Below are 13,551 nucleotides of genomic sequence, written 5' to 3' on the forward strand. Positions count from 1 at the left end.
TTCATCCCACAATGCATTACGAATTTCAAGATGGCGTCGCCCTATGTGAGCACGTTGTTCGGCCAGTCGGTTAAAAGTGTGCTCGACGGGTGGACAGCACTTCAGGTTAGATGGACCTTATTTACACGCTGAGCTGATATATACAATCTGATAACACACACGCGATCGTACACACAAAGGGTTAACTGACATTTCAAGGAATGTCAGTCAGGATCTATCTGCATATTGGGTTTAGGGTATCTTTACTTCGTGTGTCTTCTAAGTTCGTGACATCTTGAAAGGCTTACCATGTATTTTTGTGTGTGTTTTGGCTAAGTTTCTACAAAAGTAATTCACTGCAGTTAACTACCCACACAAGTTCATGAAAAATAATATTAAATCTTTGGAAATAATTTCAGTGTGTTATTTTTAGAAGGAAACAACATTCTAATTTTGAAGGTATTGTGGTATGGATCTGCATTTTCTTTGCGGATTCAAAATGTTCTTATTGTGGGCTATAATCTTAACTGCTTAGACTTGTTTCCAATGCTGTTCTTGCTGTGCTATGGGTAGTGGCATTTATTTAGTGTGGCTTTGGGTGGTGGTGTCATTTATCAGTGTATGAAATAAGCCAAAAACCCAGTCAGACATCAGGGCTGGTAACTTCAAAATGTTACCAGCCCAGAATGGATTTAACCAGACCAGACACCAAGCAAGATATGGTGAATTTACTCAGATGTATAGAACATCTAAAACATTTACCAGACCATTGGACTGGCTAGCTGTAAATCTAGACTGTCCGTCAGAAATCTAGCCCGTCTTGGGCGGTCGGACGGGCCTTATTTCATACACTGCATTTATTGCGATGCAATAAAGAGCAGAAGCCATTCTAGTGAATGATGATGGATACACAGGAGTGAGGTGTAAAAATGGACGAGATGAATGAAGTAATAATTGTTGTGTTAAATGAAATTTGCACCAAAGATATGGGTTGTCACTGTTTGGAGTTTTTGAAATGAACGTTGAACTTCAACGTTGGAAAAATATTATGTACACATATTGCTGTACACTAAGCTGCACAATTGTAATACACCCTTACACATGCAGATGGATTTGCAAGGTGAAAAGTTTCAGTAGACATCATTCAACCAAATCTAAAGATTCAAACGGATTCCTCCTTGTCAACGAGGTCGGTCATAGCTGGTCCAAAGCCCAGTTTGTTAGGTCTCTGAGACTAATTGGTGATTACATGGGATGATTAAAATGGCGCCTGCTAGATCACTGAGAGTGTAGCCATTAAACATGTTAAAAACTGAGTAGTGTATGGAATGTGTAGGGTATTTATTCAAAGTATGGACCCGTTTTTACTCCGAGAGAATTTTATTAAAAAACGGTTAAAGGTCACATGCAACCAAAAAATCAAACATAATTAAGTTAAAACACAATTATCACTTCTTCATGACATATAATATGCATTGCTGATTATGAAAAAACAAATAAACAAAATTATAAGCGTATAATCGCAAATCAAAAGTGCAATATTTTGTACTTGGGTTTACCGCCCTAGAAACGAAGCAGCCGGGATACCGAACCCAGTCACAGCGGGTGGGTGTGCACTCAAGTGTAATGGCTGGTTCATTAGCAGATGCCGCCTTCACGGCTCATTGTGTGTGTATATATAGAGATGTTGGGTTTTGTAAATACATGCTCATTTTTTGTGTATAACATTTTGCAATCAACAGACATCATAACATGTCATGTGTTCAAGTATCACACCTGCCTGTCTGTGTAATTACATAATGTGACAGAGACCGAACTTCGGGCCATAAATCAACGCGTTTTGTTTATGGTGTATAGCCTGATTGGTGTTAAGTTCAAAATGCATGTGGTCAGTGATCGCAGTTGTGTATTGAATATTGTCATTAGCAGACAGGCAGGCAGACACACAGGTGTCAATAAAACAAGACATTGAGTTTTGTCTGTGACGGCGACATATCTATATCACAGTTAGAAATTGTGTCAACGCTAAATAATGACATTGCTTTTAAGTATCGAACTGAGAAAGTGACTCGGTAAGAAGAACGTGTGGTGAAATAGACAAATGAAATTATTAACAGTTTATTTACTGTCATAACATATAAAAGCTTCAGCCTGTGAGATATCAACAAAACATTAGGAAAATAGCTCACACCAAAGCCTTCACCGAGTATTCACCAGACAGCCCGGCCCAAGCGCGTGAACCTATTTCACTCTTTGCGTGCTATGGCGCCAGCCCATCTGTTGAAACCCCTTATTCCCCAGAAAAGTCTGGGGAAAATTAGTGAAAACGTTTGAACTCCGATTTCGCGCGTTTTTTTTCATCGCGTATTTTCAACTTTATAAGTTGAATTTGCATTTTTGACGCTTTGTTTCGGTATGTCCATACCGAAAGGTATCAGAATCTGCAAAGTTGTGTTTTACGTTGCATGTGACCTTTAATGAGTTTTGAGTAATGAAAAATGTTTTTGTTTTCAGCTGGCTGTAAGTCATGGGTTTGGTGGACCTGACAGTCAGGAAAAGGCAGAGTGGATGGTTTATGCAATTGAAACATGGTTTAAGGAAAATGGTAACTGTCATTGTCTGTATACATGGTATTAATCAGTTCTTCAGGTCGCACACAAAACTATAACACAGTTCTCTTCTGCTTTTCATTGTATTAAGTTTCACCTTGAAACCCACTTCTGGTGTCAAGATGAAATAATTCTTACAAATATCCAATGTTTGTTTGCAGCAAATATACAGAGTGACGAGTTAGAGGACTTCTTGACAGATGTGATGAATGCTGAGTTTGATATGGTCATAGACGACAACAGCTTACCACAGGTATGTAGCATGTAGGTCGTATCTATTACCATGGTGATGATACATGTGAAGATCCGAGTTAGAATTGATCTTCAGCAACCCATGCTTGTTGTAAAAGGCGACCAACAGGATAGGGTGGTCAGGCTCGCTGATTGGGTTGACACATGTCATCTTATCCCAGCTGTATAGATCAATGCTCATGCTGTTGATCTGTGGACTGCCTGTTCCTGATTCGATTATTTACAGACCACACCATATAGCTGAAATATTGCTGAGTGCGACATTAAACAACAAACAAACCATGGTGCCACGGGCTGTGTACTGGCCACAAAATGTTATCGCTAAATATTGAGATTCGGGTATCTGATACATTGGGATCCAGTGATACTGATTGTACATGCAAATTTCATGCATCCAAGTTTGCATCCAAAATCCAGAAAGGGGATCCAGAAAGGGGTGCAGGGGTGTGTGCAACCCCCCCTCACTCACTCACTCTTAAGAGTGTGCATCCCCTTTCTCAAAAAGCTGTATCCGCCCCTGCGGCTCGATAATGTGCATCCATATTGGACTGTGATATCAAAATTATTGGACTGATTTATCAGGTGCTTCTTGCATTGATAACACTATGCATCATATGTTGAATAAACACTTGCTCAAGTTTTTGTTTTAATCGCAGTGTGTTTGTGTGTGATCAGGTGGCTCAGATGATCTGCAAGTACTATCGACTATGCAGGGAGGGACTGGAGGCTGAGGTGCGTCAGAGTATAGCCAGCCAGCCCAAAGCCGCCTTACAAGGCTGCACCCAGGGAGACAGCAACCAGGAGGTGGATGGGGAGGAGGCAGAGGTCAGTACCACCAGGGGGGTCACCAACCATTTACACTTTACCAGACAATCCAGTGATGATCAACAGCATGAGTATCGGTCTATGCAATTGGGATACAAGGACGTGTCAACCAAGTTGGCTAGTCTGACCACCCACTTCCTGTTATGACAAGCATGGGTTACTGAAGATTAATCTAAACTGGATCTTCATGGGTCATGACAGCAGAGGGGCGGTGGGGTAGCCTAGTGGTTAAAGCGTTGGCTCGTCACGCCGAAGACCCGGGTTCGATTCCCCACATGGGCACAATGTGTTAAGCCCATTTCTGGTGTCCCCCGCCGTGATATTGCTGGAATATTGCTAAAAGCGGCATAAAACCAAACTCAGTCAGTCAGTCAGTCATGACAGTAGAAAACTTGGTAATAAGCAGGCTTTGTAAGATGTGTATTAACTATTTCACAAGTTTTGAACAATATGGATTTACTGTGTGATTTGAGTGATAGATTTAGAAATATTCGCTTGTGTGTTCATTCAGTTTTCTCTTGTCAGAATGGTGAGGCGATGGCATGCTGCAGTGGTGGTAATGCTGTGAGGGCTGCAGGGTCTCAGTCGGCCCCTGCACACCCTGTACAACCTGCACAGCAGAATAACACAGGTAGGTGCAGAGACATGAAGTGGTGTGGTTGGATTCTAACGTATATGAAAGAAAATTGTCTCATTTAAGTCATTGTGTGTCCTGAAAGTATAATTTTGTCAGCTAGAGGTGAACTAGTGTTTGTTGTGTTCAAGATTATTGCATTTACATAGCAACATAGATGCACTTGTGTGTCTGTTGTGTACCGTGCCGAAATGTGTTAGGTGCGTGAATATTGATTACGCGAGGTTATAACTTGGGTTCGAGTCCCCACATGGGTATTATGTGTGAAGCTCATTGTTTTTCCAATATATATCATGAATATTGATAAAGTGGTGTATAACCATGCTCACTCATTACACTAAGCTATGGGACTGAGCTGGTCAGTGGATAGTAACCCCCGACTCATGTACTGACCTGTTTACAGATGGGGAAGATATGGAGGTGGAGGATGGCTGGGAGGTGGTCAAGAGGGGCAGGAAGAAATAACCCAAGCCACCATCACATCACACAACACAAATCATCTCCCATCCCTCGGGAAACCATCCTCTGGTCCAGACTCTGGAATCCACTCCGAACTCCTCTCGGGGGAAAGCGGCGCTGGAATCCACTCCTAACTGCTCTCGGGGGAAAGCGGCGCTGGAATCAACTCCTAACTCCTCTCGGGGAAGCGGCGCTGGAATCAACTCCGAACTCTTCTCGGGGGAAAGCGGCGTTGGAATCCACTTCGAACTCCTCTCGGGGGAAAGCGGCGCTTCCGTTCAAGCATCCAGAGACTCATAACTAGAACACTCATTTCACTTGCAGGATCCTTTCTGGTCCACAAGAAAATTAATCACTTTCTTTAAAATACATACCACTGCTGAAATAGACGATAGATAAAAGTTTATTCAGTTTGGCCAGTGTAACCCCCACTTAAAGGGTTGTAGCCCCAGTATATGAAGGGCACATTCAAAAGCTGTTATGTATGTGAAGCCAGTCATAAATGCACTGGGGCAGTGGGGTAGCCTAGTGGTTAAAGTGTTTGCTCATCATGCAGAAGACCTGGATTCGAAAGAAGAAAAATAAAACAAATTAGAGGGTAAATGGAACTGAAAAAAATGAAGTAATACCCGATTTATGTTGCAGGACCAAGAGTTTGTTGGTGTGAACAGTCTTTTTATGGGGATGCTTCTAAATTGTTGGGGTTGGATGTATTGACTTCCTACAAGCCTATTGGATAGGGAGATGTCAAGAAAATAAGAAAAATGAATGTTTCGGTTCATCTGATACAGTATTTTGTAGACAGAGTGTAGAGGAAGATCACTTGTGATATTTCGCCGGTCTAGGTTGAGGATGAGTGGCACAAGTTTATCACAACCACATACATGAGAGAAAAAACACACCATGGTGTTGATCATGATTTTGTCATCACTATTTGGCTGAAATAATGTCGATGCAAGGTAAAATCTTCACTCACTTGGTTGTGATTCAATCCAACATATGACCGGTATGAGACTGGTAGTCTTTCATGTCCTGTTCGTTCAGGGAAATAGTATTATCAGCTACATCCAGAAAATACTCGTCTCTTGCAAAAACTTTGACAAATCTCAGCAGTCACCCTTCTTTTACTTGCTGGCATTGAATAACATGAAATTAAGAAACTGACTGGCCCCCCAAAATCCCAGTTTTTCATGTCTTTCAATGCCACGTGATCGGCTAAAAAATGTCAGTAATTATTCATAATTTATAGTTGCTTTCAGCACTGCTGAGATTGAGTGCATAGCAATTATCACACAAAAAAGCACCAATAGAAACAAGTTGGGGAATAAAGATATTGTATATTAACAAGTGTTCCAGCATTTACTGAAGGAAATACAAATAAAACGACTTCCTATTGAAAAGAACCTGTATTTCAAACCAATCAAGAATAAAATGATTTTATCTAGAACTTGAGTAATATTTGTTACATTTATCACCACCTGTGGTCCCCTTGGAATGTTCTAATGTGGTGGACCTATGTACCAAGTGTAATCCCAAATTATCGGACGGTTGATGACATGGACATCTTGCTAGAAGTTTTGGAGATTAATCTGTGATTTAAAATTTGAGGTAGTCCGACTGTCAATTTGATACCTCTTATAATTTTGACCAATGGGGATTCCAGATTAGAGTTTGTCCTTTGCAACCTGGTTGTCAATGAGACTGATTTAATCAGGGATTCAGGCTTGGTGATGGCTTGTCACTGTACCTATACAGCACATGATGTTGTTCATGTTCAATCACTGGATTGTCAGGTCCAGACTGGAGGATCTACAGGCTGATTTGATAAATGAAATAATGTGTTGATTCATAGCATGGCATTAATGACCATTGGCTCTAGGCATAGCCTTGCAAGTCCCTGTCCAAGCTGCTGCCCATGTGTGTGAATGTTTTCTGTTTAACAGTACAATTCTGATCAATAAATCTATGTACAGATGGTATGGATCCCTGCAGTGGCTGTGCTCATCACTGGTCTCAGGCTTGCTTACTGACTCCATCTGCTGGTACCATCTGATCCTGAATGATCAATCGCTGTTTATACAGAGCACATGATCTGTAACATGTAGTGAAATGATCCCAGTGAGGATTCTGTGTAAGAAGTTTCACTCTCACCAACCTGTGCTTGACGTGTGAGGTGATCACGGATCAGTGACTTAGTCGACTGCATGCCATGTCATGTGGGTCATTGGTAATAACAACTCGTGAAGGTTCGGGTTAGAATATTGATCTTCAGTAACCCATGCTTGTAAGAGGTGACTAATGGGATCGGGTGGTCAGGCTCGCTGACTTGGTTGGCACGTCACCGGTTCCCAATAGCGCAGATCGATGCTCATGCTGTTGATCACTGGATTGACTGGTCTAGACTCAAATTATTTACAGACTGCCGCCATATAGCTGGAATATTGCTGACTGCGGCTAAAACTAAACTCACATGCGCCATTGGGAACCGATAACATTTGTCAACCAAGTCAGCGAGCCTGACCACCCGATTCCCGCAGCTATTAAAGAGCCTGAAACTACTTCAACTTGTTTTTATTTCATGTAAACTATACATTCAGTTGGGAAATGACTTCAAAGAGAAAAAAACTATTGCAATAGCTGGTCGCAATAGACTATCACTATCGCAATGGTTCTTTCCCCCTCAATAGTCACCACTAAATTGTATATGTCTGAGGCCTGCATCACTAAGGCTTTCCTCCCAAGCCAGGCTGACATGCCATGATAAAACTTGAATATTGTTAATTAATCCCAGCTCATATTTCATGATCGTGTTGATTGGCACAATCATCTTCAAATATCCTATTGAAACTGCATAGGGTTATGTCCCCTTCTTGCCTATAGGACATGCATAATTCTAAGAAATAAAAGCTTGTCGTAAGAGGCTACTATCAGGAGGTCAGTATTCAAGCTATCTGATGACAGTCTGTAAATAATCAAATCTGGACCAGACAATCCAGTGATTGACATCATGAGCATTGATCTACGTAATTGGGATATGATGACATGGGTCAACAAGTCTGACAACCCGATCCCGTTAGTCACTTCTTACAGCAAGCATGGGTTGCTGAAGACCAGTTCTCACATGTTATATAAACAACAAGACACAACAGCATTTATTGGACATTTTATTCCTGTTTCCACACTCCACTACACTGTAACAGGGTTTAGGGAAGTTGCATAGATACTTTAGACCTACATGACCCAGTGTGTGTACAACTGTCAGTCAGCATGAGCACAATCGTACACTGTCACATCGAGGATGGTCCCTGTAGCTCTCCACCGTGAAGGTGCAAATACACTTAGAGCATGAGCAGAGAAGCGGCACGACTACAACAAACACACATCCAAAGAAACAATGTGCTGTACTGTACATATATTACAAGGAACCTGAAACATTAACATGGAGAATGCTGTTGAAGGTAGTCATCAACCACTAATTCGAATTGCTGCATATTCCCGATCAAGGCTTATGCTGTCAAGCTACCCTTCAGCATCTGTTTTCTTGACACATCACGTCTAGTGGTGTCGTGCAGAAATGAATTTCACTGCAACATAATTAGACAACTCCAAAAAGTTTAAAAGACCAGCAATCTTTTTTATGACTAGTTCATTTGTTACAGGATAATACATTAATGATGGTGATATTGAAGAAACAGGTGCTATTCAACTCTTTTGAGGGATATATATACTACTCACACTTTGGTAAGGATCACAAAAATTAATAACTTTACTTAAACGTAGATTTATAATTTGAAATTGTAACCATTTCAAACTGGATAAATAATAATATGGTAACCCCTCTTTAGGCAAACAGTCACTTTAATCTAACTTTATGCACTTGATACATGAGTAACCATAAAAATGGTTTTCATGGCACCCATCAACCAGCCCACAACACCTGTCAATAGCAAGTACGGGATCCACAAGATGCAGTGAGATACTGAAACCTAGAATCCATGCTTACAATAGCTTAGATATTTAAACCAAATTTGACATCATAGTTTTCTGTTGAATCCATGATTTGATCCTTAGCAAAGTGTGACTAGTATATATAGATCACATTACTTTAAGGTTTTCCAGCCTGTGATGGCTACCTTTAACTGATGAATTCTGGAGTCCTTGCCAAAATATAATATTGGACGTCAAATCGTCTTAAACATGGACAAAGATTTGGCCTGTCTGCTCTCCTTGCAAGTTGGACACTAGTCAATCCAAGACGATTTGTGCTGCTAAAACAAAAAATTCTCAAGTAAAATCTTCATCACAAAAGTTAATGTATTGACTGAATGAACAGAAGAAACTTCTGTGATCTTTCTGCATTTCTGTGATAAACCTTTGCAAACATGGAATTGCAGATTTTCTCTGAGACGGGCAAGTCCAAAGATGCAATATCTCCATGTCAAAAAGTAATTCATTTGCTGGTGTAATTTACCATTTGAAAAAGCACATTTAAGTTAATATTAATTGATTATTCAGAATTCAACGCCTGAGCCCTGCTCAGCAGTGCAGTCAGTTGGACAGTGAAAGTATAGCTGTTGGTGTAACTGTGGCACTAAGATCCATGTATACACCATTCAACACACTGAAGAATAGAACCTTTATCCCTGATGAATCTCAAGACTATAGAAAGCTATAATGTTAAATCCTACGGCTAGACAGTTTGACAAGAAGGTAATACTTTCAGAAATACATGTTATTCAGATTGTAGCAATAGCCAACAATGTAACAACTGCAAATGTATATATACTTCCGATATTGCACAAATATGTACACCTTATATATAACACAATGTCCTCAACACGGCTTGTGCTGAACACAAAGACACAAACACCAAGGCTGCTCAATGCCCATCCTCGATAATCTCAGGGTATACGTTCCGATAAATCTCCACTATACCCTGGATGCATCTAAGGCTCGAGCCGATGATGCATCCAGGGTATAGTGGAGATTTATCGAAACGTATACCCTGGAGATTATCGAGGATGCTCAATGCCTGACCACAGGGGCTGTCTGATGGTGTCTCAAATCAACAAGCTTCTTGGGACTTCCATACCTAGATCTGGCTTGATGTCATGATCCCAGTTAAGCTTCCAACCTATGTATTGTAGAAGCTAAACTAGCGAGCAAAAAATATAACAACTTTCTTTTGCTTGCTAGTATCGTATTGTGTAATTCAATATCAACAACTGCACTGAATCTGTGGACATGATGTTTTAATGTATTAGCTACTTTAAACTTTTACATAAGTTGTAATGAACTATTCTTGATTTGAACTTATTGAAACATGGTAAGTACAAAGTTGGATGTGATTTTGGCAAGACATCAGCCAAATAAAACACTCTAGTTGGGGGGAAACCAAACTGGGCCAATAGCATCCACTGAACTGTAACTGTATAACAGTAATATTACCCTTAGGCTAGACCAATTTTATTTTTTGTTTTATGGATTTTGGTCCTCAGAAAACCTAAAGGCAGGAGGAAAAAAAAAAAAATAAAATAAAGTCACCAGTCAAAGTACTATTCCTTCTAAATACTCAAAGTATTTTACTTTTGGCAATTTATGAAGTGTATATGGGGCAAAAAACAATCTAAAATTGTTTTTATTGAATGTTTACAGTTTTGCCTAATAAAATCATTAGGATTTATTCTTTTGAGCGGGGAAAATCAATTTTTTTTTTTTTTCTTATTCTTTAAAAAATATTACAGGCGGATCCGTAAAACAAGATATAAAATTGGTCTGTAATATCCTCCATGTAACGTAATATACTCCAGTGAATCCATTCAGTGGTGCAGCCTTTTCTAATTCAGATTCTCACTCTGATTAGAGACAGAGGCAGCAGCTTTGCTTACAGATCTCGGAAACACTTCCGCCCGTATCCCCCTTTCAATTTCATTCTAGTCAAATCATATCACCTGAATATATATTCCTCATCTGATAAGGATGAGTTTTAACATGTTTCTTTAGTTGTATCTGAACACACTGAAAGACATATCCAACTTCTAAAAATGCCACTCAAAGACACGTTTCCTCATCATTAAAATTTAGGGGGGATACGGGCGGATGTCTTACCCAGATCTCGTCCATCTTGCACAAAGTGATCTTTGCAGTCAACATAACACTAACAGCTAAGACAGCTTTGTACACATGGCCCCTGATGTTAATTATACATGTATATAGCCCACCGTCTACCGGCTTGGGTAACACTGCTACAAAGAGGCGTACACCAGACCATATTACCCTCGAGAGAAGCATACAGCATACCCTGTATATAGCGAGGGTTGAGTTAAAAAAACCAGCTCTCCCTGCTGGTAGGAAAGGTTACGTCTGGACCCACAAACCCATCGTTGAACACTGATGTCAACAAACAGACACAGCATCAAGACAGCCTGGATTTGATCATGCATGACAGCATGGTTGAACACTGATGTCAACCAACAGCCACAGCATCAAGACAGCCTGGATTTGATCATGCAAGACAGCCTGGATCTGATGGAACATACAAACAACACACACTGTTACCGTGGTTGCAATGGAATCAAATCCTTTAAACACGTTTAAGTAGCACATGTATACAAATGGTATATTCTAAAAGTGTACAGGAGAAAGCACTAGGAAACAACATGGCTATAAAGGGTGTGCTGTGTATCCATCAAAACAGTCAGAGTGGGTGAGTATGAGTTTACGCCACATTTAGTAATATTCCAGCAATGTCATGGGACACCAAAAATGGGCTTCACACATTGTACCCATGTAGGGACTTGAACCCAGGTCTTCGGCGCGACTCCTTCAATAAACACATCTCTTTTCCATCTTGCCATCAGGACGAGTGAAACCTCTAACCACTAGGCTACCCCACTGCCCCACCTCACAGACATAAGTAACTGGGAACGGACCATATGCAAACGGGGTGTTCACATTAAATGATTCCTGAAATTACTGGAATCTCAGGTGTAATACCCTCGATAGCACAAAAATCCACTGGAACTGCTGGATGCCAGAAACAAATTGTGAGGGGGAAAAAATGTTATAATTGAAGAAGTGGTTGAAATATTTATGTTTTATGGCAAGATTGAAAAAATGCACTTATTGAAAAAGTTCCTGAAAAACATTTCACAAAGATTCATCCCAAGATAATTCCAAATACTTAATATCGGAACATGCCTTGCATTTTCAATGACTGAAATCTATTTATTTCAACATTTTGTAAATAGACATGTTACACGCATCTTAAGTAAGAGCAATAGCTGAAACAGAAGAACATGCAGTATTTAATGACCTAATAACTGACTGAATAGAATGTCACTTTATCTTTTACAAATTTGTTTTTGGAAGTGTGCCTTTAAACAGCACATACACTCACTCCTTGAAGACAAAATGCTAGATTCAAGGAGTGACTATTCATCACTGCATTAATGAGATTCAAGCCCATATGTTTTACATTTAGTACAGAAACAATGTGTTCAACATTCATTGATAAGTGTCACAATAATTGTTAGTATTATTACAATGTCTGTTATTGTGATGTTAGAATGCCCCTTCGAACAGTACAAAACATTCACCATAAAAATAATACATCAGTCACACTCTCCATAAAAAATAAACACTTTCCAGATGATTATCACAATGGTTGAGAGTGAACAATCAGTGAACAATCAGTGTACAATCAGTGAACAATCGGTGTACAATCAGTGAACACGTCAAGGAGAAGCCAGTACAAAATTAACACACGTTTGTATGGACAATGAAATCTTTCTCACAGTCGACTTCTAACTTTACAAATGTATCGCAAATACTTCAAGGGTTTGTGTTTCCTGTCTCTTCATCACCCCTGAATACAAATGGATGCTTTGAGATGGAGTCGATACTTTGAACCTACCAACGACCCTGACCTGGCTCCAGCAAGAGAGCTCTGATAACAGGAACAACATTTACTGGAGAGAATTATGGTGAGTAAAGGTTGCTTTTTGCTGCACCAGCAATATTTCACCTATTTGCTAGAAAATCAAATTATTCTTTTAGAATTTAAAGTTGCCATCTTTATTATGAGGTACACAGCATTTTGGAGTATATGCTTACTCATTCTTCAGGAAAACGATAAAGAAGTAAACACTTACTCTGAAACGTATTCCTCACAATATAGATAGGATCTGTAAATTCTCTCCCTCACGCATACCGCATATAATTGACATTCAGAGGCTGGACAATATCTGTGTCATGTGCCATGAACATGTGACCTCCAATCTGCACATGGTTTAGAAATGGTCGTGTTCACGTAAAGACCACGTACAGACAACGGTTCTTTTGAGATAATCATGGCTTCATTTCTTCGCCTCATTACAACCAAAACATGTCACAATTCAATCAATCAATCAAACTAGTCATTAATATAGTGCCTGTTTCCAGTCCGTGAAGTCTGCTCAATTATACCACATTTTGGTATTCAAAGGTGATGGAGGGATGTGGTGTATACGAACTCGTGAATTACTGGCGATGTTACAAATCTCGCGGCCAATGCTGCTGTCACATCTTGTGTAATGGACTGCGTAGTCACAATCATCATGATCATCCTCATCAACACACAACAGAAACCTACACAAGATAACTACCATGAACACAAGCAAGAAACTCAGAAAAAGTTAAAAAAGAGCAAAAGGTCACATTCACATGCAAAAGGAACTCAACTTAAAAATGAACACAAACTTGGCGTGTTCTTTCCATCCATGATGGTTACCATGGTTACAGTTGTGAAAAGAT

At 39.9% G+C, this 13,551-nt stretch overlaps 1 protein-coding gene across 2 annotated transcripts; it reads left to right on the top strand.

Annotated features, from left to right (window-relative positions):
* LOC124277505 (pre-rRNA-processing protein TSR2 homolog) lies at positions 1-6,205 on the top strand. Of its 2 annotated transcripts, XR_006898842.1 has the most exons (7): positions 1-105; positions 2,494-2,584; positions 2,750-2,841; positions 3,516-3,665; positions 4,191-4,296; positions 4,703-4,849; positions 5,004-6,205. XR_006898842.1 is itself a non-coding variant. In XM_046713211.1 (6 exons), exons 1-6 carry the CDS (start codon positions 31-33, stop codon positions 4,762-4,764), a joined length of 576 nt encoding a protein of 191 aa, XP_046569167.1. In that variant the 5' UTR covers positions 1-30; the 3' UTR covers positions 4,765-4,948. The 2 variants fall into 2 exon arrangements, 1 of the variants encoding a protein (XP_046569167.1); XM_046713211.1 differs by lacking the exon at positions 5,004-6,205 and having other exon boundaries at positions 4,703-4,948.
* The last annotated feature ends 7,346 nt before the right edge of the window (positions 6,206-13,551 follow it).

The sequence above is a fragment of the Haliotis rubra genome, unplaced genomic scaffold (genome assembly GCF_003918875.1).
Source record: "Haliotis rubra isolate DU_JTF1 unplaced genomic scaffold, ASM391887v1 Scf222, whole genome shotgun sequence".
In the NCBI taxonomy this organism is placed as follows: domain Eukaryota; kingdom Metazoa; phylum Mollusca; class Gastropoda; order Lepetellida; family Haliotidae; genus Haliotis; species Haliotis rubra.

Coding starts and splice junctions, on each gene's coding strand:
- LOC124277505 (XM_046713211.1), top strand. CDS start 31: ATGGCGTCGCCCTATGTGAGCACGTTGTTCGGCCAGTCGGTTAAAAGT. Junction 106..2,493: donor ACGGGTGGACAGCACTTCAG/GTTAGATGGACC, acceptor TTTTGTTTTCAG/CTGGCTGTAAGTCATGGGTT. Junction 2,585..2,749: donor AACATGGTTTAAGGAAAATG/GTAACTGTCATT, acceptor GTTTGTTTGCAG/CAAATATACAGAGTGACGAG.